Source organism: Sus scrofa, chromosome 13 (genome assembly GCF_054392235.1).
Source record: "Sus scrofa isolate SSC_HxYL_T2T_F1_AM1 chromosome 13, Sscrofa_HxYL_maternal_Yorkshire_Landrace_v2.0, whole genome shotgun sequence".
Lineage (NCBI taxonomy): Eukaryota > Metazoa > Chordata > Mammalia > Artiodactyla > Suidae > Sus > Sus scrofa.
Genome location: NC_139395.1, coordinates 151,444,628 through 151,471,932, shown reverse-complemented (window position 1 = coordinate 151,471,932; position 27,305 = coordinate 151,444,628). Strand labels below are relative to the sequence as shown.

Genomic DNA, 27,305 nt, shown 5'->3' with positions numbered 1-27,305 from the left:
CTACAGTGACAGGAAGGTCGTCGGGGAGAGGGGCTCAGGGAAGCATGTGGGGGTGATGGAGATGTTCATTTCCTAAAACCATGTGATGGTTTCGTGTGTGAAAGTTTCAAATTAAATGCCATAAATATATGCAGCATGCTGTATAAGTTGTTTGTATATTTTAGATAAGCAATGAGATCCTGCTGTGTAGCACTGGGAACTATATCTAGCCACATATGACAGAGCCTGACAATGTGAGAAGAAAAAAGAATGTACATATATGTATGTGTGACTGGGTCACCTTGCTGTACAGCAGAAAATTGACAGGACACTGTAAACCAGCTGTAATGAAAAACATAAAAATCATTCTATAAAAAATAAATAAAACCCAAGATGTATAAAAACAGGTATATATGCAGTGTGCGGTAGCCAGATCATTTCACTAAAAACTGGGGGGTGGGGGGAGCTCTCTGGGAGAGGGAGGGGGTATACCAGCTAGCCACTGACAAAAACTAGAACTCTGGGTTCAGGGCTGCTGGCCACCCATTCCGTTCTCTGGGGAGATGGGTTAAGCTGGCTTTCCCTCATCCTTGGGCTCCTCTGCAAGCCGGGCTCTGAGCTACCTCACGTGAGCTGAAGCGGGAGGGGCAGCAAGGAGGCCAGGCTGGGGTCTGTTTCCCACCAGGACAGGCCTCCCTGCTGTCCTGTCTCTGACCGTGCCCTTGGTCCTGCAGGCCAGGTGGCTCTGACCAGCCATCATTCTTATTTAGCTTTTTTGTTTTTGTCTTTGGGGGTGAGGGCACAGTGGGGACCAAGAGGGCTATGGTATCTCTAGGCTAGGCTCTGCGTTTGAGGGGAGGGACTGCCGTATTTGGAGTCCTTAGTGCAGGGGCCGCACAACAAATTTTCTCCAGGAGGCCTGCAGCCAGTGGGGTACATTTCCAGGCTGCTCTTTTCCTACCTGGAAAGGCCTGACTCCAAACTGGCCACTCAGTTGTTACCTGCTGGCTCTGAGGGCAAAATATGGCCCACCGTGGAGCACGACCTGGGAGGCTAGGGGACAAGTTCCCCCAGTGCGGGGGCTGTGTGAAGGGCATGGGGCTGGAGAGCGAGGGGTGGCAGGGCCCAGGAGCAGAGGCTGGACTCTCAGAGCCGTCCTGCCCCAGGCCTCCATCTCACTGCCTTTGACAGAGGGGCCACGGGGCAGCCTTGGCCTTGACAGAAGGCCCTGGGCATGCACTTGGGGAACCCGGTATTGGAAAGGCAGAGATCGCCTTGCTCTGCCTGGGCTGCAGTAGCCAGGAAAGCAGGCTGCCTCGGGAGAGTTGAGGAATTTCCTGTTGCACAGATTGAGAAGGCTTGAGGACAAAATGTTTTTGCCTGTCCTGAGCCCTTGCTGCTCCCTCCTCTGCTATCTCAGCCAGAGTCCCCAGTCTCTCAGAGCACTTTGCAGACAGGCCCTTATTGCAAGTGCTGCTGGAACATCAAACACCCCAGCTCCCTTTCCTTCGAGCCAACAACCACTCCTCTGCCCCCACACTGGGGTCTTCCTATGGCCCAGCTTCCTGACCTGGTCATGCCTCCCATGTGGCAGCACACTGGTTCTCTGAAAGCCACTGAAATGTAGGATCTGAGGCCAGGTCCTGGTTGTGGACAGGTCACTGTCTCTCTCCAGCTCAACTTCCTTATCTGTATTTAGGGTAATAATAGTATCATCACAGAACCTGGGGGTTTTAAAAAGGTGAAAGGCGAAAAAACGTTGTCTGACTCTCTGTCATCAGTGGTGGCATGTGTGTGAGGCTGGCATGGGAGCTGACTCACACCTACCCACTGGGCTCAATTACCTGGTGGGTTTATCAGCAGTAAAAGAACAAACAGAGGGGTTCCCACCATGGCTCAGTGGGTTAAGTACCCAACTAGTAACCATGAGGACGTGGGTTCCATCACTGGCCTTGCTCAGTGGGTTAAGGATCCAGTGTTGCCATGAGGTGCAGTGTAGGTTGTAGACATGGCTTGAATCTGGCATTGCTGTGGCATAGGCAGGCAGCTGCGGCTGCTCCAATTCAACCCCTAGACTGGGAACTTCCATATGCCGTGAGTGTGATCCCCCTCCCCCAAAAAAGAACAAACAGGGCCTGGGCCCTCACCCCAGGATTATTGTTTTTTTTTTTCCCCGCATCCATGGCATATAGGAGTTACCAGGCTAGGGATCAAACCTGTACCACAGCAGCTACCCAAGCCACAGCAGTGAAAATGCTGGGTCCTTAACGCAGTGCGCCACAAAAGAACTCCAAAGCAGACTTTTTTTTTGTCTTTTCTAGGGCCGCACCTGCAGCATATGGAAGTTCCCAGGCTAGGGATTTAATCGGAGCTGTAGCCGCCAGCCTATACCACAACCATAGCAGCATGGGATCCAAGCCACATCTGCGACATACACCACAGCTCACAGCAATGCTGGATCCTTAACCCACTGAGCAAGGCCAGGGATCAAACCCATATCCTCAAGGTTCCTAGTCAGATTTGTTAATCACTGAGCCACGACGGGAACTCCCCTGACAGACTCATTTTTAAGTGACCCAAGGGAAATACTGTTAGGAATACAAACGTGTGGCTTAAAAATCTCATGGATAAATCTAAAGTACATCTAAAGTAAGTTTAGAACAAACTTTCGCTGCCCTCCCTCCAAGAGAGGGATGAGGGAGAGTGCCTGAACCTGTGCGAACTGCCCCAGGCAGGCATTTACTTCCAAAGGCGCCTGTCGCCTCTGACCCTGTTCCTTCCTCCTGAGGCCCCATGGCAAGAACAGAGAGAAGAGAGAAGAGACTGGGAATAAATGTGCAGATGCACCTGTTCTCAGGCCTGCTGTTTTGGGTCACAGGGACCAGAGCAGCTGTCACTTGGGCCAGCCAGTGGCTGAGTCGTCCATCCCCTGCATTCCATTGCCCCTGTGCCTTCATGGGGTGAGCAAACAAGCGCTACAAACACATTCTGTGCTGGTGCTGGGATTCGGGAGCCAGTGAGGACGGTAGATTTGGGGCGAGCAGCTTCTTTTAGGCAACTTGAGACAGCAGCCCTCACTTGAATCCCAACACCCCAGTCCCAACCCCCTCACCCCACTTTACTGGTAGTGAAACCAGGGCACACTCATAAACAACTTGCTAAGGTCCCAGAGCCAGTATCAGGCAGGCCCGGAGCTGACACCCAGGCCTCCTGATGGCAGGGCCAAGCTGTTCCAGAAGCTGCCTCTTCCACGGAAGCTAGCCACCTCCAGGGGCACCTAGGCCGAACTCTCCATGCGGACAAATGTCCTGTGCTGACCCCCACCCTAGGCCCTTGACAAGGGGGGAAAGCTGAGGCAGAGCAGGGGAAGCCAGAGGAAAAGGGCAGGACATGTGTATTTCATTTAATTCCAAAGCCACACGACGTACTCTGGCTCATCTGTGGCCGACAGACTGTGAGTCAATTTCTGTTCACTCTTACACGGACTTGATAAAATAAGAAGACACAAACGGAGACAGGCATTGTGAACTCATAACTCAAAGCTCAAGCCCTGTGAGCTGAAGCAAGTTCCCCCACTTAAGCCTTGGTGTTGTTTCCTCTAAGCTGATAAGAACACAGTTATTGCCAACTCCTGACGGTCATGCAATAGCAATAAGGGTACTGCATATGTCGTCAGTATAATGCACGACAGATACTGCAGGGTTTTCAGATGCGTGAGAGAAAGAACACTTGTAAAACAGCTATAAGAACATCTGGCACATCATAAACACAAGGATAAATGCTCTGCACCTTTCCTAATCCAACTGCCTGTTTTTTGGTTGGGCAAACTCATTCTGACAATCCCCAGGATGAGAAAAGTCTTCCAAACCAGGGGTTTCACAGCTAGTCAGGCAGATATCTGAAAGGTCTCGGCTGCCACTGAGACGACATTGTAACAATTCCTTACCAAGTTCAGCACTTGGTGATTCTAAAGGATTCTAGGGAATGTCCGCGGCTCTCAGTGCTATTCTCAGCACCCCAGGAACGCAGACCGTGGCTTTATTTTACAGCGTTGGAACTTGAGGCTCAGAGGAAGAAGCGGGCCTGGCCCGAGTGCTGACATGGCCAACAGGGTCCTGGTCTGGATGTTCCCTGTCTCCTGTCACCTAGATTCCCCTAGGAGCTTTCTGTCATTGCTTGTGTCGGTGCCCAGGGTCACTGGTTCTCCTAGAGATTCTTTCTTCGGTTGTGCTTTAGCTGTCACCTGGCACAGCCCTGGTCTGAGCTAGGGTAGGAGGGCCGGGGTCTGAGGCGAGAGGCCCCCAGTGGCCACGGTGCCACAGGGAACCTGAGCCTCCCTCATTTGGGGAGGGCAGGCACAGGCCCTGGTACATCATTAGCAAGGGAGGGGTCCCTGGGGCCCAGTGACAGACTTGCTACCCAGCTCAAATAGGGCCGGACTAAATCTACCCCAGGTTTCCCTGCAGCTGTGCTTCCTCTGCTCTGCTGAGACCAAGCCTAGTCAGGCCCTTCCTTCAGGAATCCAGGACTCACTGAGCCGCCCCAATTTACTAGCCCAGGACTAAAGATCTGAAGTAGACGTGTCTGAGGCTCTAGTACTTTGTCAGTTGGCCACTCACTCACTGACTCAGTCTGCCATAAACTGAGCAGCCAGGTACTAGGGGCTCTGGTCCATTTTCAGAGAAAGGAAAAGGACCAGGCTTGTCCTCCAGTGGGAAAGACGAGAGCTCAGATTAAGCATGCTCATGAGGAGTTTCCATCGTGGCACAGCAGAAATGAATCCGACTAGGAACCATGAGGCTGTGGGTTCGATCCCTGGCCAAGATCAGTGGGTAAAGGATCTGGAGTTGCCGTGAGTTGTGGTATAGGCTGCAGACACAGCTTGGATCCTGCATTGCTGTGGCTGTGGTGTAGGCTGGAAGCTGTAGCTCCGATTGGACCCCTAGCCTGGGAACCTCCATGTGCCACGGGTGGTAAAAACGATGCTACATAGACTACAGCTGCAGCAGGACTTAGGAAAGAGGAGTGAGAGGAGAGAGGAGAGAGAGGATGGGAGAGAAGGGATGTGGGAGAAGGATGAAGGCAAAAGGGAAGAGAGAGCAAGGGAGAAAGAGAGAGAGAGCTTTCTGACCATGCAGACCCTCCAAGTTGTCCCTCCTTGGCCATTTTTGCTCTGATTTAACTCATCAGAAACGCTTTTTGAAGATAGTTCCTAGTCATGAACGTAAACATAAGATTCTTGCTCTGGGGAAGCAAAAGCATCAAACGAATGACTTCCCAGGGGCTCAGAGCAGTAAAGCAGAGAGCACGTGGGCTGCAGCAGCAGGAGGCCTAGAGCCGCTGCCTCTTAGCTGGGCTATTGACCTCGAAGCCTTGGTCTTCCTCCCCCATAAAGTGGACTGAATTCAAAAGTGGAAAGTGGAGTTGTTACGGGAATCAAATTAAAAAACCCCCACCCTTTCTAACCAATTAGATTTTGTCCATCAAAACAACGTTCCTCATTGAAAACACTAATTGATAGGGGTCTCAGTTTAAAACACTTACATGAACTGGTATTAGCCCAATATTAGATTTTGAAAAGCTCTTATTTAGGGAGAGTTAAGAACCCACACGACAGGTGCTACTGCTTATCTTTCCCATTTATTTTCATACAATAACCAGTATAACTCCATTTCTCAACCCTGGAGACGTGAGGGAGGCCTTTGTCTTCTCTTAGGTTTGAATTTTTTTTTCCTTTCTTTCTACATCCACATCTGTGGCCTACAGAAGTTCCCAGGCTAGGGGTTGAATCAGAGCTGCAGGTATCAGCCTGCACCACAGCCACAGCAACACTGGATCCAATCCCTGTCTGTGACCTATGCCACAGCTTGCAGCAACACCAGATCCTTAACCCACTGAGCAAGGTCAGGGATCGCACCCTTATCCTCACGGACACTATGTTGGGTTCTTAACCCACTGAGCCATAATGGGAATTCCTGGGCTTGAAATTAAGAACCACTGTAGCCTTTGTGCAGGGCAGGTGTGATCTCAGTGTCTAGATTGCAATAACTCTCCTGGTCTTCCCTTTTGTGACCTTCTTTTCCTTCTATGGGTTTAGGAAGAAAAGCAAGTCTGAATTTCTCCATAGAAGCACTTCTCCCACCTGTCAACTGTTACCAGCCAACATGATGCTCTCTAAAGCACCCTCAAGTTTGTGCATCTGAATGTGTACTTAACACACGCATTTATACATTGAGTAGTTTGCCAGAAAATGGCCCTCAGCAGGCTCCCAGCTCATTCAAAACTTGTGTCAGATTAAAACAAAAATTACGGAATGTTACCTTTAAACTGTTTAAACAGATGCCACAAGTATAAAACAGAGATAGAAGGCTGGTATGGAATACCCTGCCATCTAAAGATGGGACCACCATTTGCTAAGAGAGACCACCGCCAACTGCTGTCACAGCCTTTTACTAAGTCCTGCTGTCAAAGTCTCAGGCCCTGTCTGTCAGCAGCTTCCCTGCTCTGACCCCAGCACCCCTGGATCCACAGGTGGTCACCAAAAAAAAAAAAAAAAAAAAAAAAAAGGAAGGAACAGCCCTCCCCTACTTCCCAACATTACCTCCCCAACACCTCTCAGGCACAGACACTCAGACCTCTTGACGATGCATAGTTAAGGGGATGGAAAACAATTGCCTTTATCTCAGATCTACTGAAGATTTTCCTTAAGCTTGGAACCTGAGCTATTTTGCTTAGTCATAAAAATGCAAAATACCGTTCCAACAACAAATGTGAGTCACTCAAACCCTGGGATACCATGGAAATTCAGTAAATCACCAACAGAAGGGACTTCTGGAGGCACAATCCTCCCTTCTTCCTTTATTTGGTGCTCACAATGCAGCAGGGTCCAGGGATCACGGTCCAGCCTCCTCCTCTCTTTCTAAGTTCTAGGACTGCTGACTCTAGAAGGCTCATCAAGGAAGGTGACCTTCACCCAGCCACCCCTGCCCACATCTGCAGGGCATTTATGTACAGTGTGTGTAAATCCCTCCCCAGGGGTGTATGGGAATTCTCTTCCAGCAAGTCCATCTCTCAACTCCAGAAACATACTTGGAGAGTTGGCAAAAAGTCTGCACAAAAAGAGATCCTATCCAGAGTCTTGCTCTCTCTTTTGGCTTTTCTTCTCCCCATTGGTTTCTCTAGAACCTAAGAAGCAAATGGGAAGAAGTGGAAAGGAAAAGAATGGAAGGCAATAATGACTTAGGACTTATCCCCAAATCTCCAACCAGTAATGATAGGGTTTCCGGATGGCAAGCAGGAATCATTGCCACCACCGCCTTCTTGCTGCCTCAGAAGGTGTAATCAAACTCTAAACCCAAAGGTTTACCATCCAAACCAGCCGATGTTCCCTCCACAGGCGTGTCTGGAAACCACACTCTCCACCACACTGTCAAAGCCCGGATCGCATTTTGCCATTAGGAACACAAAGCTGTAATTCTGGACGGCATTCCTGACCAAGGACTCTGAGCAGATTGATGCCAGAGGTGACCTGCCACGGCTGAAGAAGTAGACAGTGACACAGCTCCAACTGTCCAGGGAGTAAAACGAGGCTCCGCTTTCACGACGTGGACATAAACACAGAAACATATACTCGGGAGTCCTTCTGTGACAGGAAGGGCCCACACGGCCACAACACCATTTCTGCTGTATCGACTTACATCCAACTAAAATACTGGTTATAAAGTAATTTAACATTTCTTTGCTGGCCTATCCTAGAATTTAGAAGACTATGGACAGATGTTGGAAGTGGACCAAGGTTCTTAAAAAACAGACAAAAAAGACAAGGTAAAACTCATGTTTATCTTTCTCTTTCAATAAATTTCTCTTTAGACATTCCCATTGTGGCTCAGTGGGTTAAGAACCTGACATTGTGTCCGTGAAGATGTGGGTTCGATCCTTGGCCTCGCTCAATAGGTTAAGGATCCAGTGTTGCTGTAAGCTGTGGCGTATGTCACGGATGTGGCTCAGGTTGCAGATATGGCTTGAATGTGGTGTTGCTGTGGCTGTGCCTTAGGTCTGCAGATGCAGCTCTGTTTGGACCCTTGTCCTGGGAACTTCTGTATGCCACAGGTGTGGCCCTAAAAAGAAAAAGAAAAAAAAAAGTTCTCTTTAAAATAAGTCTTAAAAATATTTTTAGTGTTTTAAAAACAAACAACACAATTTAAAAAAATGGGCAAAAGATCTAAATAGACATTTCTCCAAAGACATACGGATGGCCAAAAGACACATGAAAAGACGCTCAACATCACTAAGTAGAGAAATGCAAATCAAAACTACTACAAGGTACCACCTTACTCCAGCCAGAATGGCCATCATCAAAAAGTCTACACATAATAAATGCTGGAGAGGGTGTGGAGAAATGGGAACCCTATTATACTGCTGGTGGGAATGTAAGCTGATGCAACCACTATGGGGAACAGTATGGAGGTTTCCCAAAAAACTAAAAATAGAACTACCATATGATCCAGCCATCCTACTCCCAGGCATATATCCAGAGAAAACCATACTTTGAAAAGATACATGCTCCCCAATGTTCACAGCAGCACTATTTGCAATAGCCAAGACATGGAAGCAACCTAAATGTCCATCGAGAGCAGAGTGGATAAAGATGTGGTACATATATACAATGGACTATTACTCAGCCATAAAAAAGGACAAAATAATGCCATTTGCAGCAACATGGATGGACCTAGAAACTATTATACTGAGTGAAGTTAGTCAGATGGTGAAAGACAAACATCACATGATATCATCTAAATGTGGAATCTGAAAAAGGATACAAATGAACTGATGTGCAGAACAGAATCAGACTCAAAGACATTGAAAAACTTATGGTTATCAAAGGGGACAGGTTGGGGGGTAGGAGGGATGGACTGGGGCTTTGGGACTGATGATATATGCACAATGAGGTATATGGAATTACTGGCCAACAGGGACCTGCTGTATAGCACAGAGAACTCTACCCAGTATTCTGCGATAATCTATGTGGGAAAAGAATCTGAGAGAGAATGGATACATATGCCTGGATCACTTTGTTGCACAGCAGAAATTATTGCAACCTTGTAAATTAACTATACTTCAGGGAAACTTAAAAATATTTTCAGTGTTTTTAAACTCATGGAGAGGAAGGTCCATACTTGACACCAACTGGACAGACTGCATAGTGTCCAAAGCACCCGCCAGTGTCCTCCAGTCAAAATGGAGGGAGGCTTTCAGTGCCCAAAGCTGCCCTACAGAGGGCCCGTCACTCATCTGAAAACCAGTTGGGTTTCTACTGATGCTTTCATCTCCCTAACTTGGCTAACTTCCCTGGTGCCTGCTGTTTTCATTAGGGGCTCATTATCAAAACAAATACTCTAATAAATATACTAAGTTTCATTTTTTCTTTCAGAAAAATCACATTTTGGTTTGCCTTTGTTTTAACTTACCCACATTTTATGTCCTTAGGTGCCTTTAAATGGCCCAGAAGGCCTTCAATTAAACAAACAAACCATTAGGCTAAGACACGAAGTCAAACGGGGAACAATTAGCAGGTTAATAAATCTAGTCACTTAAGAATTTTAGTCTTGACCAAGATACTCCAGGGGCAGATAAATGAAGATATTCTAGCCTAAGGAAGCCCCCGCACTGATGACTCAGTGCAAATACACTGAAATACACTCTGCTTCAAGACCTTCTTAAATTCCTGGGTTCCGCAGGAATTTAGATTTATCATCCTTCAGGCTGTGTCCTGGGTCAGGAGGCCTGGTTAACTGTTGGGGACATTTTTCCTAGTGTGGGAGGAGGAAAGAAGGAATGTCTGTTGGGGGGCTCTTGAGAGGTAGTCTGCGGGTTTGCGGCTCAGTCCCGTGAGCCTTGAGCCCCCAGACGTGGAAGGAGGTGGAGGCGCCACCCTCCATGCTACCGAGGACACACATGCCTCTGTTTCTCTTTCATTCATTCATTGAACACACGCTCACATAACAGGCCCCGTGCGACATGCAACAATGAATATGACACGGTCCCTGCCTGCAGGGAGCTTCCAATCTGGCAAGGAAGACAAAGCAATGTGAGAGACTCCATGAGTAAAAAACTTTCTCCTCTCCCCTGAGGCCTGGCATGATGTACCCCTGCCCTCTCTCTGAACCCAGTCTCTACCACTTGGCGCCCACTCCCTTTGCTCCAGCCTCACCTTCCCTTGATTTGGAAGATTTTTTTTTTTTTTTTTTTTTTTTTGTCTTTTTGCCTTTTCTAGGGCCGCTCCCGCGACATATGGAGGTTCCCAGGCTAGGGGTCGAATCGGAGCTGTAGCCGCTGGCCTATGCCGGAGCCACACAATGTGGGATCCAAGCCACATCTGCGACCTACACCACAGCTCACAGCAACGCGGGATCCTTAACCCACTGAGCAAGACCAGGGATAGAGCCCACAACCCCATGGTTCCTAGTCCGATTCATTAACCACTGCACCACAATGGGAATGCCCGATTTGGCCGATCTTGTTCCCACTAGGGGCCTTTGAACTTGCTGTGCCACCTGTCTGGAGCACCCTTTCTCCAGTGCATGAAGTCTCTGCTCCAAAGTCACCTTCCCTAAGAGGTTTCTTCCATGACCTGACTAAGAAAGGATCCCTTCCACCTCTTCTCTCTTCTTTTCTTTCTTTCTTTCTTTCTTTTTTCTTTTTTTGGTCTCTTTAGGGCCACTGCACCCACGGCATATGGAGGTTCCCAGGTTAGCAGTCCAGTTGGAGCTACAGCCACCAGCCTACCCCACAGCCACAGCAACACCAGATCTGAGCTGCATCTGCAACCTACACCCCAGCTCATGGCAATGTGGGATACTTAACCCACTGAGAGAGGCCAGGGATCGAACCTGCAACCTCATGGTTCCTAGTCAGATTGTTTCCCCTGCGCCATGACAGGAATGCTCACTATTCTCCTTTCTTAATGGCACGTATCAGTATCGGTTTAAGCCAGGTGTGGATGATTGCCGTCAGAACGTAAAGGGCCTGAAGGCAGAACTTATCTGTCCTGCTCACACAGCTTCCCCGGGACAATGCCTGGCACCAAGGAGCTGCTCAGTAAAGATTTGCTGATAAGGAATCACACTGATAGAGGAGGTACAGCTGGCAAGAGAATTCATCCTGGGGGAAGGGACACGAGTGGAGGGAGTTAGATTTGGGGAGGAAGGGGTTATAGAGGAGAGAAGGCAGAGAAAACAGGGAGAAGAGGCTGCACAAATCACTTCAGCATGCTGGGTCAGCAATTTCTGGATGATTACAAAACCCCAGCAAGAGCCTAAAGAGGTGAGAAAGAGCACCCATGCCTGGTCTTCAACAAAGCATCTGCCCAGTGCTCCTCTTGTAGAGCAGCTCTTGAGCAGGCTCCACCCTGGAAACCAGACCAGGGGAGGGAGAGGCATTGCCAAATGGCACCCTCTTGTGGCCAGAGCCCCAGAACCGGGTGCTGGAGACCATGGCTTCAGCGTGTGGCTCTACGCCTCCCTCTTCTGACTCTCTTCCCCTTATCCAAGCCAAACAAGCAGGCAGACGGAGAAACAACCACCCACTGTGGCAAAGTCCATCCTTTGGTAAGATTGCTCCTTAGATCTGGCATTTTGAATGGTTTCATCTCTTTCCCTCTTATTTTTTAGGGCTACACCCCGTGGCATATGGAGGTTCCCAGGCTAGCAGTCAAATCAGAGCTGCAGCTGCCAGCCTACATCACAGCCACGGCAATGCAGGATCCGAGCTGTGTCTGTGATGTACACCACAGCTCACGGCAACGCCAGATCCTTAACTCACTGAGTAAGGCCAGTTTACAGAACCTGTACCCTCATGGATCCCAGTCAGGTTCTTAACCCCCTGAGCCATAGTGGGAACTCCTTATCTCGTCAGGGCCCCGTTGGACAGTCCTAACAGCGCACACTTACTGAGAACTTCTCAGTTCAGAGGTCATCAGCATGCTTGTTAATTTCACCCTCACAGCATTGGGGGTGACTATCAGTGTCCCCATCTCTCAAAAGAGGATGGGGAGGCCCACAGACAAAGGAGCAGCCCTGTGACAAGGCTGGCTAGCGGTGGGCAGGACTCACACTGGGCAGTCTGCTCCACATCCACACTCCAGCCGTGGCCTGGCGCCATACAGAGGGGACAGAAAAGCCAGGCCTGAGCAGCTGAGGGAGGGGCCAGGGTGGTGGTTGGTACAGAAGGGGACAAATGCGACAGTCATCTCCTCCCCCTGAGCTGCCCCAGAGACTGCAGCCAAAGAAGCTGCCAATAAAGTGAGAAAAACTCCACAGCTGGGGGTGCGGGACGCAGACTGGAGCCTCAGGTTTCCCTGGGGCGCGGAGCCAGCGGTATCACTGTGCCAGGCTCGGCCTGCCCCGATCCTGTGCAGACAACCCCAGCGCTGCCCATTCTCAGCCTCCTTCACCATTTATGGTATCTGAGCCTCTGTCTGGCTTTCACAGGCCAGTAAATCCCACACTGGGCTGTTCTCAGAGCAGACCCAAACGGCTCTGGCCGGGTTCTTGCTGGAGACCTGTTTCTGCCTCAAAACACGCTTGGATGAGAATCCCACAGACCTGGGGGCAAGGAGGACAGCCCCAGAGTCTTCTTGATCCCTCATCTGGGGACCCCCACCTCCAGTGGAACCATCAGCTCAGCTGGGTCTCGCTACTCCAGTCTCAACGCGGGCAGCCCAGGACAGGCTCTGGATGAGCAGGGCCATGGGCCGCAGACCCATCACACGCCCCTCTGGCCCTCTCTGCCATTACTAGACTTTGCAGGGGTGGGTGGGCGCTCTTGGATCTCCAAGGAGAGCCCCAATGGGAAGGTGGAAGTGGCTCCCTTGGCCTGGATCTGCTCCCCTTTCCTTTGAGTCTCATTACCACAACTTTCCGAGGCCCCTCAAAGAGCCATGAGTGAGATCTGTGGGGAGAGGGGGCATGGGGTGTAAAGCCGACTGCAGCTGACAAGCTCTGGGTGCCAGAGTCAGGCTGTGACTCAAGTGGGAGTGGGAAGGGCCTCCTGGGAGGAAGCAGGGATGATCCCGAGTGGTGACTCCACGCTGGGCACTTCAGAGGCATCCCGGAGGAATGAGGCCGGGAGTGTGCCCCACCTGGCACAGCCCCACAGGAGCCTGGCCACAGCCATGTCAGGGCATCTGTGCCACGCCTTTATCCCTAGGGGGTGACATGGCCCAGCCCTGGGGGTGGGGGCCCTGTCCCTGGGGCCGGAGGACTCACACCCTGGAAAAGGGCAGGGAGTGAGCAGGGGCTTAGAGATCAAGGTTCAAAAGGTCCGCATGGCTCGTCAGCATGGGATGCTTAGATGAGTGACACTGACCTCTTGAGACCTCCCCATAGGAGATGGGAAGAGCACTGCCCCCGCCTCCCGAGGGGCTACTGAGAATCGAGAAATGCCAGGGAAGGTGACAGTGCCTAACGAGGTAACCAGCACATGATCTTTCCTTTGGCCCTTTCAGTGAAACCACCTCCTAGGGCCTCCTGGAAAGCACTGCTCTGCTACAGGGAGACTCTCCCCAAGGCGCAGAGCCATGGGGACAGCACCAGGAGGGCATGTCTCCAGCTAGTCTGCTGGCAAAGCAGGCACGGTGCACCTGCTCCAAGCTCCCAGGGCCCAGTGACTCAGGAGCTGGGGGGCCCAGGCCCAGCCGAGGGTGGAGAAAGCCCTTCCCCAGCACTGTCACCACGGCCGCTGATACCACAGACACCACAGCCCCAACAGCTGCCTTGAGCCTGTGTCCCCCACCCCGCCCCGTGACTTCCTGAGACTTAAGCACTTGGCACTGATCAATGCATGACCATGATAATTGATTACTGGACACCAGGCTGCTGAGGCACAAGAACAAGCCTGGGGTGGCAGAGCAGGGGTAGAAGGAAAAGGGGGACACACTGTAACACTCTGGAAGCCTCGGTACTGGTCCTTGCTACCCAGTGTCCCCGCAATTCACGAGGGGCCATTTGCAAGAGCCTAAATCCTACGGAAACAACCATCGTTCAGTGTGCGCGGTTTGTTGCCCACCAGGGCGGGAGCTTCCCGAGCCAAAGGTGTCTTTGCCTCTTTCCCTGCATCTCCCCTCAGCCCCAGTGAGTGACAGAGTGATCGCCTGGCCTTGCAGGCCCTGATCACAGCGAGCTCCTGGAGGCCATCACCGCCCCCCGCCCGCCTTCAGGTGCAGCGCCCCTCCTCCAAAGCAGATGTGTTGGCAGGAAAGATGCTTCTCCAGAGGTGCCCAGGGGTTCCTACCATGGACAGTGACCCGGGCGCTGCAGGACACCCGCCCCAAGGTGTTCTCGGCCAGACAGGTATAGGTGCCGTCGTCCTCCGGGAGGACATCCTGGATGTGGAGCTTGGCAACGCCGGCCTCGCAGGTGGAGCGGGCGTACTGGATGGGCTGCCCTGTGGAGGGAAGTGCAGCAAGGCTCAGGCCAGGGAGCCCCTGGTGGTGGGGTGTGGGCCCTGTCCTTAGTGGGGCTGCTGTTGTCATGACACCGACCATCCCTGGACCCACTCAGGGTTAATGAAGTGTCAGGATCACGCCCAGCCAGCTGGACAGAGGCCGGAGGAGGGAAGAAAGAGGCAGGTGCTAGGAGGTGAAGGAGAGGGAGTGATTGTGTGGGTGGAGGAGCAAGACTGGGGCTGGTAGGACTCAGGGGAGAGATTCTGGAGGCATCCAGAATGCGGGAGGGAAAGGGGCCTAGCTAGCTCTGTGCATCCTGTTTAAATAAACAGTCCCCAGATCCACATGCTAGACTTCACAGAATTCTGAGCGTGGAAAGAATCTTTCAGGGTCATCTGGCCCAGAGCCCAGCCTCAGGCAGATCAGACCTCACTCAGACTGTATATGAGGCTGCTGGCTCCTTTGAGAGGACTCCAGAAACAATGACCCCAATTTCCCACTGCAGATATTTATCAGAAGCGATTCTGCACCCTCAGCCTAATGCGGCAATGAAACGCATTTTAGGATTCACAGAAATGATAAATACAGGGAACTAAAAACGACTCTGGTCCCTTCTGCTGAGAGTCTCTCGAAGGAGGGACCCTTTATGAAAGATCGTAGAAAGTCCTCCCTTGAGACAGAAGTGTGTGCTAGGAAATCCAGTGGTTTCACTAATGCTATATGTTCCTGGGATTTTATCATTCCAGGATGCAAGCTTTCATTTCCAGGGGGAAAAAAAAGAATCTCATGACTGAAGGTTTTGGCCTTAGAGCAGGAATGTGTCCGTTCACCATATAGGAAGCAACTGTCAGTTGCTTCCCTTGTCAGCCCCAGGGTCCTGGTTTGCACTTCATAAAATTGGGGGTGGGCAATGGGAGAGGCAGAAAGCACAGGAAGAGGTCCTCTCCCTGCAATGCAATGTTTTCTGCACATAGCAACACTTCGCATCTCCATGACAGTCGAGCAGAGACTGCCAAGCAAGCCACAGGGCCAGAGGGAAGAGATTCCACTGGCCAGACTGCACCTCATAAAAATGGGGCTGGGGGCCGAGAGAGCCAGGCACCAGGATCATGCTACTGAGAGGAATGAACACTGCTGTGTGTGTGTGTGTGTGTGTGTGTGTGTGTGTGAGAGAGAGAGAGAGAGAGAGAGAGAGAGAGAGAGAGAGAGAACGAGGGCCCTAAAAGGGCTCTTCCTTGAGAATGCCAGTACATTCCATGACTGCCATCAAAATGCCTCTTTTGCTAAAACCTGTGCAGACAAGCTGCTTGAGAGCGCTCCTTTTACTGGAGCGTAGCACATTTTGGCTCCACAAGCAAAATGTGGAATGGTGGCCCCAGAAAGGAGTTGTTGGCTCAGGGCAGTCAGACCTGGGCAATACAGAACTCCCAGCTCCAAGACTGGTTAAGACCAGAGGTGGCCGCCAAGGGCCCTCCCACTTGTGCACTATTGCCCTCTAGTGGGAAGAGTGTGGAAATGCCAAGTTCACCAAGAATAAGAAGGGGGGTGTGGGGGAAGTGGGGGGTGTGTGGGGGTGTGTGGGGGGGTTGCTTTTCAGTCTGAAGGGGTACAGCAAACTCCCGCTCATGGGCCAGATCCCACCTGCAGGCTGTTTTTGTGTTGCCCCAGAGCTAAGAACAGTTTTTACATGTTTTCAATGGTGGGAAAAAGTCAGAGTATTTCATGACGTGTGTGAAAATTGTATGGAAATCCTATTTGTGTCCATAAATAAGATTTTATTGCAACACGCCCACACCCCTTCATTTATATTGTCACTTGCTGCCCTCTGTGCCATGACAACAGAGTTGAGTAGTTGTGACAGAGACTGGCTTGCAAAGCTAGACATATTTACTATCTGGCCCTTTATAGGTACTGTTTGCTGGCTCCTGGTCTGGCCCGTGAGCCAGACAGTAGGGAACCTCTCCTATTCAGATCCGCCCCTGGTCCTTAACACCCACACTCTGCTCCAGCTGCAAGGAGGCTGCTTCTGTGCAGACATGTATTGGGATCCGATAGGAGCTCTGTCCGTAGTGGGGATGAGGGGAGGCCCCAATTCTCATCTTCCTGCCCAAGAAGACTAGACCTAGGAGGACCCTAAGGTAGCTGCTCTCACTGACTAAAGACTGTTTCTAGCAAAGCCTAAGCAAACTGCACCAATGAGGTAGGTTCCCAGGCAACATGGCAATGACGTAGACATGACTGGAACTATTTGGTGACAGGCGACAGGCCACGGCTCCCTTAAGGAGCCTATTCTGTCAGTTGTGAGAGCTGATGAAGACTCCAAACCTTCCTCCAGCCCACCTCCTCAGCAATAAAGGAGCTGAGGCCCAGAGAGGTAAAGTGGGGCGTCCAAGGCCACCCACCCTCTCAATATGGAGAAGGACGAGTGCCCTTGGCTCCTGACTCCTGGCAGGTATTTCTCCATCCTTCCTGTGGCTCCCCAAAGCAGACCCCGACCAATTTCATCACTGTTGTGAACTGTTCTCGGTTGTAAAATTAAGAGTTCTCCCATGCTTTTGGAATTGAAAGGCTTATTTTTTAAGAGAAGGGTTATAATATATAATAATTATTTTTTTCGGAGTTCCCGTCGTGGCGCAGTGGTTAACGAATCCGACTAGGAACCATGAGGTTGCGGGTTCGGTCCCTGCCCTTGCTCAGTGGGTTAACGATCCGGCGTTGCTGTGAGCTGTGGTGTAGGTTGCAGACGCGGCTTGGATCCTGCGTTGCTGTGGCTGTGGCGTAGGCTGGCGGCCATAGCTCCGATTAGACCCCTAGCCTGGGAACCTCCATATGCCGCAGGAGCGGCCCAAGAAATAGCAAAAAAAAAAGACAAAAAAAAAAATTATTTTTTTCAAAGGACCTCACTTGGCAAAAAGAAAAAAGTTGGCATGTCTCATAGGACTATAATGTTATAAAAAATTAATCACAGAGTTCCCTTCGTGGCTCAGTGGTTAACGAACCCTACTAGGATCCATGACGATGTGGGTTTGATCTCTGGCCTTGCCCAGTGGGTTAAGGATCCAGCATTGCCTTGAGCTGTGGTGTAGGTTGCAGATGTAGCATGGATCCCGTGTTGCTGTGGCTGTGGGGTAGGCCAGCGGCTGCAGCTCCCATCTGATTTGACCCCTAGCCTGGGAACTTCCAAATGTGGCAGGTGTGGCCCTAAAAATAAAAAAGAAAAAAGAATTAATCGTCCATGAACCCCGAAACCACCTGCCACTAAATAAAAAGCAAGATCCCATGAGCAATTGCTAGAGTGGTACATTCATCTGCTGGTGTATTTTTTCATTTATTGACTCAACAAATATTTCTTGAGGGCCTACCATGAGCCTGGCCCTATGAAAAGGAACTAAATTGCTTGTGCAATTAACTGTTGACAGTTGTAGATAAAGGCTCTAATCTAACTTTAACCACCGCCACCCTGCAAGGTAGGTGGCATTATTCTCATCTTGCAGATGAGGGGCTCCAGGTTCAGATGGGAGTAAAACCTGTCCAGTGTCCCCAGCCAGGCACTGGCAGACTCCTGGTCCCAAGCACGGAAAGACACCGTGCTTCCTTTTTCTGCATAAATGGCTCAGAGGGATGTGTGGGGAAGCCAAGCGAGAATAAGCTGGGGGCACTCACCATTGAGCAGCCAAGTGATCTGGGGCAGCGGGGTCCCCTGCACGGAGCACTGCAGCACGAAGTCCTGGCCCTCAACCACAGCACAGTCCTTCAGGACACTGGAGAAGGACGGGGGCGCCTCTGTCACGGCCAGCCCTGCCAGGGCAATGAACAGAGAAGCCATCTCAGATTACAGCCGGCCACTCTGTGGCTGATGTCTCACAGCCCTGGGCACCCAGGGCTTCCTTGGTGGCCTGGCTTTGCCTTTGCTGTCATCGCATGGGGATGCAGGCAGTGCCACTAGGGGAGAGACTGGGAGCCTGAGGAAGAGTGACTGGTGGGACCTTTCCCACCATCACGAGACACTCCTGGTCTGGGAGCACTCAGGACCCGCTGGCCTCCTCACGGGCGCAGGCCCCTCTCCCTCATCTTGACTTTCACTCTCGTGGAGCGTCCTCAGAGCTCCTCCTTGCCCTTCCTCAGCCCCATTTTACTTTCCAGTATCTTTGATCATCTTTAACATGTCCCACTGTACCCCACACACTCGTGTGAGTATCTTTTTACTTGTAGAGACCACATGCCTGCTGGTGAGGACATTTCAATTTTAAATTGTTATAACTGTTTTTATAGAGTCACTTACGATGGAGCATGATAATGTGAGAAAAAAGAATGTATACATGTATGTGTGACTGGGTCACCTTGCTGTACAGGAGAAAATTGACAGAAGACTGTAAACCAACTGTAATGGAAAAAAATAAAAATCATGGAGTTCCCGTCGTGGCGCAGTGGTTAACGAATCCGACTAGGAACCATGAGGTTGCGGGTTCGGTCCCTGCCCTTGCTCAGTGGGTTAACGATCCGGCGTTGCCGTGAGCTGAGGTGTAGGTTGCAGACGTGGCTCGGATCCTGCGTTGCTGTGGCTCTGGCGTAGGCCGGTGGCTACAGCTCCGATTCGACCCCTAGCCTGGGAACCTCCATATGCCGCGGGAGCGGCCCAAGAAATAGCAACAACAGCAACAACAACATCAACAACAACAACAGACAAAAAAAAAAAAAAAAAAAATCATTAAAAAAAAACAAAACTATTTTTTTTTCCCCCAATTCCGGGACAGAATCAAATGGCAAGGACTCATCATGGGTTCCAGTTTTCCAGCCTAGGCCAGTGGTTCAGAAGCACAGGGGACTTGGGGCGACGCGTCACGAAATCCCCTTCATGATTCTGACACACACGGCCATTGGGAACCACGGGGCTGAACTTGCCAGAAGCCGCCAATGTCTGTCAATCGGGGAGAATTTTATAGTTTGGGGGCCATAATCCAGAACAACAGGGATGGACAATTTCTTTTACAAAAACCAGTTCGTGCTGCAAAAGAGTCAAGGTGGCTGACCGCTGAGAAAAGGCAACTGGATTTGGTGGTGAGACAGCTCACTGGTGCTTTTTGAGAGAAGCTATTCAATACGGTGAGGAGGGGAAAACCGTATTACATTGCAAAAGTTTAAGAGCAAAGACTAACATTTGAGGGCTCACCAGGTACTTTTCCAGATGTGACTGTGACAATGTCATGAGCTCATCTTACAGATGAAGTTAATGATTTCCCACAGTCAAGTTCAATGGTAAAGCCAGGCTTCCCAGCCACCCCTTTGACTCTACACCGGCACTTCCTCCTCCAGCCCAGAGCCCTCCTGAGGGGAGTGTAGGCAGCAGAAGGGCAACTACAAGTCAGAAGGACAGTGCCTCTGAACAGGACTGGAACTGAGGGAGGGGATGACAGCCCACCTGGACAGGTCGGGGGAGGCTCGACCTCCACCCCCCTGCCCCCCAGCCAACATCAAATTCCCTCATCAGAGAGATGCCTCTGGGATCTGAAAACAATATGGGCTTTGTCATATTGTTATGACAAACATGGGTGTCAGACCAACATGGGTTATAGGCTATTTTTTACAAGGCATGGGACCTTGAACGAGTCACTTCACCTCATTACAGCTTAGTATTTTCGTCTGTAAAATGGGTGTAACTCTAATTATCTCATAAGATTGTTGGGATAACTACATGGAGCCATGCAAGTAAAACATTAAGCACAAAGTCTGGCCCATTGAACAGGCTTTCAATGGGGCGTTAGCTGTTTTTATCAGCTAGAAGCTGCGTGGAGACTAGAACAGCAGCAGTTTTGGGGGTAAGGGAGAGCGGAGAGATAACATGGGAGCTTAAGGGGCCATGAAGCAGAAGGAAATATTTTTTTCTTTTTTCAGATGAAGGGAGGCCAGAGTATACCTGTAGGGAGGGGAAAGAGACTCTAGATAAGGAGGGGGAAGAGTGCCCGTTGTGGCTCAGCGGTAACAAACCCCACTACTTTGTATCCATGAGGTTGTGGGTTTGATTCCTGGCCTCGCTCAGTGGGTTAAGGATCCGGCGTTGCCATGAGCTGTGGTGTAGGTCGCAGATGCGGCTCGGATCCCGAGTTGCAGTGGCTGTGGCTTAGTCTGGCAACTGTAGCTCCAATTCGACCCCTAGCCTGGGAACCTCCATATGCCACAGGTGTGGTCCTAAAAAGACAAAAAAAAAAAAAAAAAAAAAAAAAAGAAGAAAAAAGATAAGGGCAAGGGAGAGATAGAAGAAATGGTGGGAGAGCCAATCATAACTAGACCTACTCTTGTGGAGATGGAAAGAATGGAAAGCAAAGTCTTGGTAAGGGAAACTGGAAGCTCTTTTGCAGTGATAGGAAAAAAAGAGAGGAAGTGTCAGATGACCTGAGTCTTGGTGTAGCCTTCTGGAGACTTCGAACAGCTAAGGACAGTCCTTCAGAACAGTCAAGAAGGACTTCTGAGAAGCCACTCCTCCAGACGAGCAATGAGGACCCTGACAAAAATACTCCACACCAACTTCCTCAGAATGCTAGAAACTAACCAAAGGCTTGCAGCAGTTGATAAGTCTTTATTTTAAAACAAACACATAGCTGAACTTGGTCAGAACCACATGCTTTGGGACACGCCCGGTTCCCACTCCCTCACCCCAGCTCCGTGGTGGCTTTATAACCAACATTGTCTTTCACTCCCAACTTGCAGTAGGAACAGTATCGGCACACAGCCTCCCTCTCGTAGTAAAGGCGAACACTACAGCCACAGCCTTCTGGTTGGTGACCTTCAGTGGACACACTGCCCCGTGAGTTCTCTGCTCTGACATGGGGCCCTGGATGATGAGGCCCGGGTTCCTAGACCTGGGACCTCCACCTACAGGCACTCCCACCTCCAAAGGAGTGCAGCATATTCCTTGTAAAGGAACTCACGAACACAATTCCCAATTCAGGAGTGAGTGGCTGGTATACAGTGAAAATCAAGACTACCTTTCACCCTTGACTATGGACCCCCAGGCTCTCTTTCTAGAGGTTACTTGTGGGCCCTTCCAGAAAGGAATGTTCATGTGCAAGCATCAGTTTGCTTTGTGTACATACTTTTCTCCCCTTCATCACAAATAGCAAATGGTACACATGGCTCTCTCTGCGCTTGGGTCATCGCCTGCGCTAACACAGCTTGGACAGGTTTCCCCAGTGGAGTCCACAGGTCAGGAACATTCCCTCCACTGGCTGCCCGATGGTATCCTCTGGAGTGAATGAACTAGTCTTTTTTTTTTTTTTTTTTTTTTTTTTTGAAATAGCTGTGGTGGCAAAGTTCGAACACACACAAAAGTAGAGAAAGCAGTATAGGGAATTGACATATGCTTGTTTCTCAACTTTAATGACGGCCGATCTCTTTATTTGCACCACCCCCCTCCGAGTCCCACCACGCATGGATTATTCCTGAAGCAACTAGCAGAAAACATGTCATTTCACCAGTCCATAACTCGAAAATATATGGACTTTGGAAAAAATAACCACAAGATGCACCCTCACATCTTAAAATAGCACTAACTCCTTTCTATTGAATATCTTGTCAATATTCCCAATGTTCTTATTGAAAAAAAAACCGTGTGCTCAAATTTTCCTAATGTTCTTATTAAAAAAAATTTTTTAGGAGTTCCTCTTGTGGGTCAGCGGGTTAAGCACCCAACATAGTGTCTGTGAGGATGTGGGTCCGATCCCTGGACTTGCTCAGTGGGTTAAGGATCTGATATTGCCAAAAGCTGCAGAGGAGGTCGCAGATGCATCTCGGATCCATGACTGTGGTGTAGGCTGGCAGCTGCAGCTCTGATTCCATCCTTGGCCCAGGAACTTCCATATGCCGCAGGTGCAGCCCTAAAGAAAAACAAACAAAAAACCACTTTTTTTTTAAGAAAGGTGTCTCAATCAGGATTCATGCAAGTCCACATATTGTAATAATCAGTATCTCTTACGTGTCTTTTCATCTAAGTTTCCTACAGGTTGTCCTCCTTTCCTTCTTTGCTTGCAATTTACTTGTTGAAAAAAATAGGTGAAAGTTATTCATCTCATAGAGTTTCCAACTGACTGCAATTTGCTCCCTCCATCCCTGTGGTTTGATACACTCCTCAGCAGTATAACATGGGTCCAGGGTCCCTAAAGTGGGGTTGGGGGAATCTTATAGAGAGACAGATGGGTCCAAGGCTACTTGACAGAGATTTGTTACAGTGATGAAAACATGGAAACAAATGAAACAATCTAAAAGGAAACAACAGCAACGGCCAGACAAAAACTTCATTCTGTGCAGTACTATATGGTCACTATAGAGCACATTCTCAAATGACATTTAGAAATAGAAAAAGAAATAGTGCTGAAAATCGGCACGGCATTTTGTAAATCAGCGATAAATACTACTAATAAAAAAGAAAAAATCATATATAGAGAGGCTTTATGTAACAAGAAAAATTAGAATAGTAAGCAGTATACAAATGGCACAGGGCTGATGGCTTTAAAAATGTTAAAATAACCACTTTATGTCTGAGTCATAAAATGATATATTGCTTAAATTCCTCACAACGAACACGCGTTACTTTCATAAACAGACGCTACAATAAGCACGACCGATGTGGCACCCCACAGCATCTCACGTTACTCTGCACGTGTCTGTTTGGTTCTCTGAGGTTACCAAAGTGAGTCATGGCACTTCCCGGTTCTTTGAAGAACCTAAAAATGGTAGCCCGCAGCTGGGCGGGGCATGCGGCCTGGGTGTATTTATTTTGAAGCGCTTCTGATGTGAACCCCTGATCAGACATCACTGTCCTAGAGTGATGACTTTGGCCTTGGACTGCAAGTGGGGGTGATGCTTCTGTCACATGGTGCACCCTGGGTGGGGGTGGGGGGGTGGGAGGCTGCTGCAGATGACACTTGTGCAGTGTATGAAGCACCCCACGGAGGTCCTCCCACGGAGAGCCTGGGGTGGCCTGGAGGCGTGTACTCACTTTTCACCAGGAGGGTCCAGGTACAGGACACCTGGCCTCGGATGTTGGTGGCTGTGCAGCTGTAGTTCCCGCTGTCCCTGGCCCGGGCTCTTGGCAGGCAGAGGTAGTGGGATCCTCCGGCTTCATAAACCTCAAAGGTGCCTTCTCGCCTCTTCACAGGGGCACCGTCCAGGAACCAGGTCACTTCGGGCTTTGGAACCCCTGAAACTACAGGGCCAGGTGAAGGACATGAGGTCCCCAAATGCACACTCTGCTTGGGGGGTGCGGGTGGGGGCGGAGGGCTGAGGCCAACAGAAGAGCTCAGTCTGCTGCACAGCTTCGATCCCACTTTCTCACCCCTCCACCCTCCGCTCCACATCCCAAGACAGAGGCAAGGCCCCTGAGGGAGGAGGGATATGAGGGTGACAAGCCGGGTCTCCAGATCAGGCCAAGTCAGAAGGGAGGGGAGAGAAGAGGACCCCTCGACTTATTTTTGGTGGAGATCACGGAGGTGGGTTTCCCTCTATGGTGGTAAGAATTAGGGCCCAGGGTTGAAGCTCTATCCAACCACGAGGCATGGGCTGCTTCTGGGAGTTTTGCCAGCACAAGGGACATTACTAGACTGAGTCCTTTCTGAAGAGAGACCCCTGTAAGCTGCTTCCCAGGGTAGGGTGGAGGCTCTAGTCCATGGGGATGGTGGGTATCAGAGGCTGTGCTGAAGGAAGGGAGTGGCCCCTGGGGCTACGGTGAGGTGCCGGTGACCTTGGGTAGCTCTACTCACCTTCACACTTGAACTTGACTGGCTGATCTTCACTGACCTCCTGGCTTTGGGGCTTGCTCTCGAATCTGGGGACTGTGGCAGCCCTTCGGCTCTCCATGGCAACCTGCTTGGTAGCAGCCTTGCTCACAGCTTCTTGGCCTCCTGTGCCAGACTGTCTGGAGGGCAGGGTGGCGGCAGGTGGAGCAGCTGGCCGCTCTCTCTCTTCTCTGGAAGGCAAGAGGGTGCCTGAGACTGGAGCCCTTGGTTCCAACTGGACTTTTGCAGGCTGCAGGGTGATGGCACTGGAAGTCTTCTGCAGGATGGGGCTCCTCAGGGCTTTTCTGTCTGAGCCCCCCGACGGCTCCAGCTTGGATTCCCTCGGAGGCTGAGGCTGGCTCCCTGAAGCCCAGGTCAGGGAGCCACCCCTCTGGGCGCTGGAGCAGTTCTTACTCTCCGCTGCAGCCTCCAGGCCATCCAGCTTTGGCCCCTGCGAGAGTCCATTGGTCGCTTCTGTCCTGATGTCTGAACTGGCCGCCTTTGTTCCTCTCACAAGCGACCTGTTTGGGGGTGGGGCGAGGGTAGAGGTGGGGGGTGGGGAATGGGGAAGAAGAAGGACTAGAATGATCATCTGGTTATGCATCACAAGCACAGACTCCGGGGGTCACAAAAGCCATAAAAATAAGACGGAGTGAGAGCAAAAGTTTGCTCAGATTCCAGCCAGAAAATAAGCAGCCATTCTCCGTCTTCCCTGTTCCTCAGCCCCAATCCAGAGTCCTATCCATGCTTATTAAAGCTGCATTTTTGATCTCTTCTCAAGGAGTGCCACACTGGTTTGAACATGCATGGTCCTCTGTCCACGCCAGCCCTTTTTAGTGCATGTTCGACACCATGTGCACGGTCTGTCTTTTGAAAATATAACCTGAATGATGCCATTTCAAACGTCAGGGTTTCCAGCAACTTCCCCACTCTGTTGAGAATAAAACTGAACTGCTCAAGACAGCCTGCGGGGGGAGCCACGTGGCCGTCCCGAGACCCTGCCTGCGACGCCTGCCAGGCGGCAGCCCTGCCGTGCTGGGCTCCACGCCCCCATCTCACCTCCCACTTTCACACACGCAACCCCTCTGTTTGGCACACTTTCTCCCTGAGCTTTTCTTCATTTAGCTAATATGACTCCTCACAGGCCTGAGCTCAAAAATCAAACTTTCAGAAAGGAGTTCTCTCCGACCTCTCCTCTAAATTAGTGCTTCTCCTGGACGCAGCAGAGTTTGCGACTATATTTTGTGTGGCTCTGTTTTAAGGCCCTTCCCTACACCAGCTGTCAGCTCACTTCTAACATGAAGGCTGGAAAGGAAGCTCACTTCTAACGTGAAGGCTGGAAAGGAAGCTCGTGACAAAGAGGTGCTGGCTGAGCAGGTGGATTCTGGCCCTGAACGTGGAGAGCATCCTTTTCAGAGCAAAGTGCTCTTTCTCATGCCAGCTAACTAGGAAAGACACTGAGCAGACAAAAGAAGACAGAATTGGGTCTTTGAGAATCTCAATACTGATGGCAAGCCTGACCCAGAAACTGGGTGGCATATTACAATAGAACAAAACAAAACACCCCAAATAAAACATGTTATAATAGAACAAAACAAAACACCCCAAATAAAACAAGGCCCCCTAAACAGTCAGTTCGCTCTCTTGATACCGCTCAGAAATTCAGGAGGTTTCTTGATTATAATCCCTCTTTCCTTGCAGGGTATTTTGAGATGGAAACGTGATCATCACAAAGCCCACACGTACCTATTGGTATTGTCCAAACCTGAAAAAAAAAGGAGAGGTAGAAAGACCATTAGTGGAATGTTTTATACACCAAGAGCAGAAAGTGATGAGAATCACTTCTCATTTATGACAAAGTTTGGCTTCTCAAGCTTTCACTGGCCCCATCACCAGTGATTCGCCCTTCTCTCTCTCCTTTCCACTTCTCTGGTCCTGAACTTCTTGGGTTAATCTGATTAACTCCTCTGAGCTCTGGAGTTGAGCTTCCACTGCTACCCTGGGCCCTTGACAGCTGCCTCTGCTGCTCTGCCCTGGGCACAGGAGCTTCTTGTCCGCTAGCCCACAGGAGGAAACAAAAACCACTTGAGGGACAAGCCAAAATAAACACCTATCTCAAACTTCAAACCTCAAGCGTTTAACTTGCAAGTGATCATTTCTGAAAAATACCTGCTTGGAAAATGTACAGAGATGGTATAGTTTTATTCAGGTCGTCAAAGTAAAAACACACAATATATTTTTTTTTCCTGCTGCATTATTTTTTCGAAGTTTCTGTTGAGGAAAATTTCAAAATATACAATAGTAGAGCTAAGGCTATAGCAAACACTGACAGCCAATGCCCAGATTAGGGAAATATCCACATTTTTGCCAATCTTATCTATCCCTTTTTGTTTTGGTTTCTTGAGGGGCTTTTTCTGGGAGTGTTTTCCAAGAAATTCCAGGCAGCGCACCATTCTGTCATTAGGTGCTTCAGAAGGGACCAATTCTCTAATTCAGGGCTGAGGCAGGTAAAGGGGGAGAGGTGAAAACACTTCTCTCAATGCCCATCAGCAGGTCCTGACCATAGTGAGTTGTGGAGCCCAGCTCTTTTGGTCAGGGCTGGATTTTTTTTTTTTTTCTTTAGTGATGCAGAATGGGAGAGAAAACACCAGCATGGGACTGTTTCGTGAAACTTGTTTTATCCATCCTGGATATCCATATTTATATTTATCCATATAAATGTTGCAATGCAGAATACATTTGTTCCTGTGGGTTGCGAAAACACTCGAGCCAAAAATGTAAAGAGAGCAAGGCGGGCTATTTTCTGAGAAAGGAAGGAGATGAAGAAGAGAAAAAATAGAAGAAGCGAGCGTAAGAAAGGAGGAAGAGAGAGTGAGGGTCGTTTCCCTCCCTGACCCCCAAATCCCATCCCGCCCCCACAAAGTAACGCCAATCTTCTTCCTTGCCACACAGTCTGGCTTCCCGAGGCTGCACCTGGCAGAGCCCAGGGGCAGGTGAGGAGACGTATTCAAAGCGATGTCAAGAGGAGAGCGGACCAGGGCTATAACTACAGCAACAGAGAGAAGACAGGGGTCAAAGGCGATGCTGAGATCGATGCCCAGCCTGGGTAAGAGGGC

At 50.1% G+C, this 27,305-nt stretch overlaps 1 protein-coding gene across 49 annotated transcripts in view; it reads right to left on the bottom strand.

The window, feature by feature from the left end:
- MYLK (myosin light chain kinase) overlaps nt 1–27,305 on the bottom strand; it is a 299,269-nt gene that overhangs the window by 95,771 nt on the left and 176,193 nt on the right. For 18 of the 49 annotated variants that reach the window (XM_084986980.1, XM_084986986.1, XM_021070231.2 and 15 more), the window contains 5 exons: nt 25,936–25,954; nt 24,175–24,710; nt 23,415–23,621; nt 18,086–18,220; nt 14,269–14,421 (listed from right to left, as the gene is read on the bottom strand). In XM_084986980.1, coding sequence (XP_084843106.1) covers nt 14,269–14,421; nt 18,086–18,220; nt 23,415–23,621; nt 24,175–24,710; nt 25,936–25,954 — 1,050 coding nt within the window. 49 annotated transcript variants of the gene reach the window in all.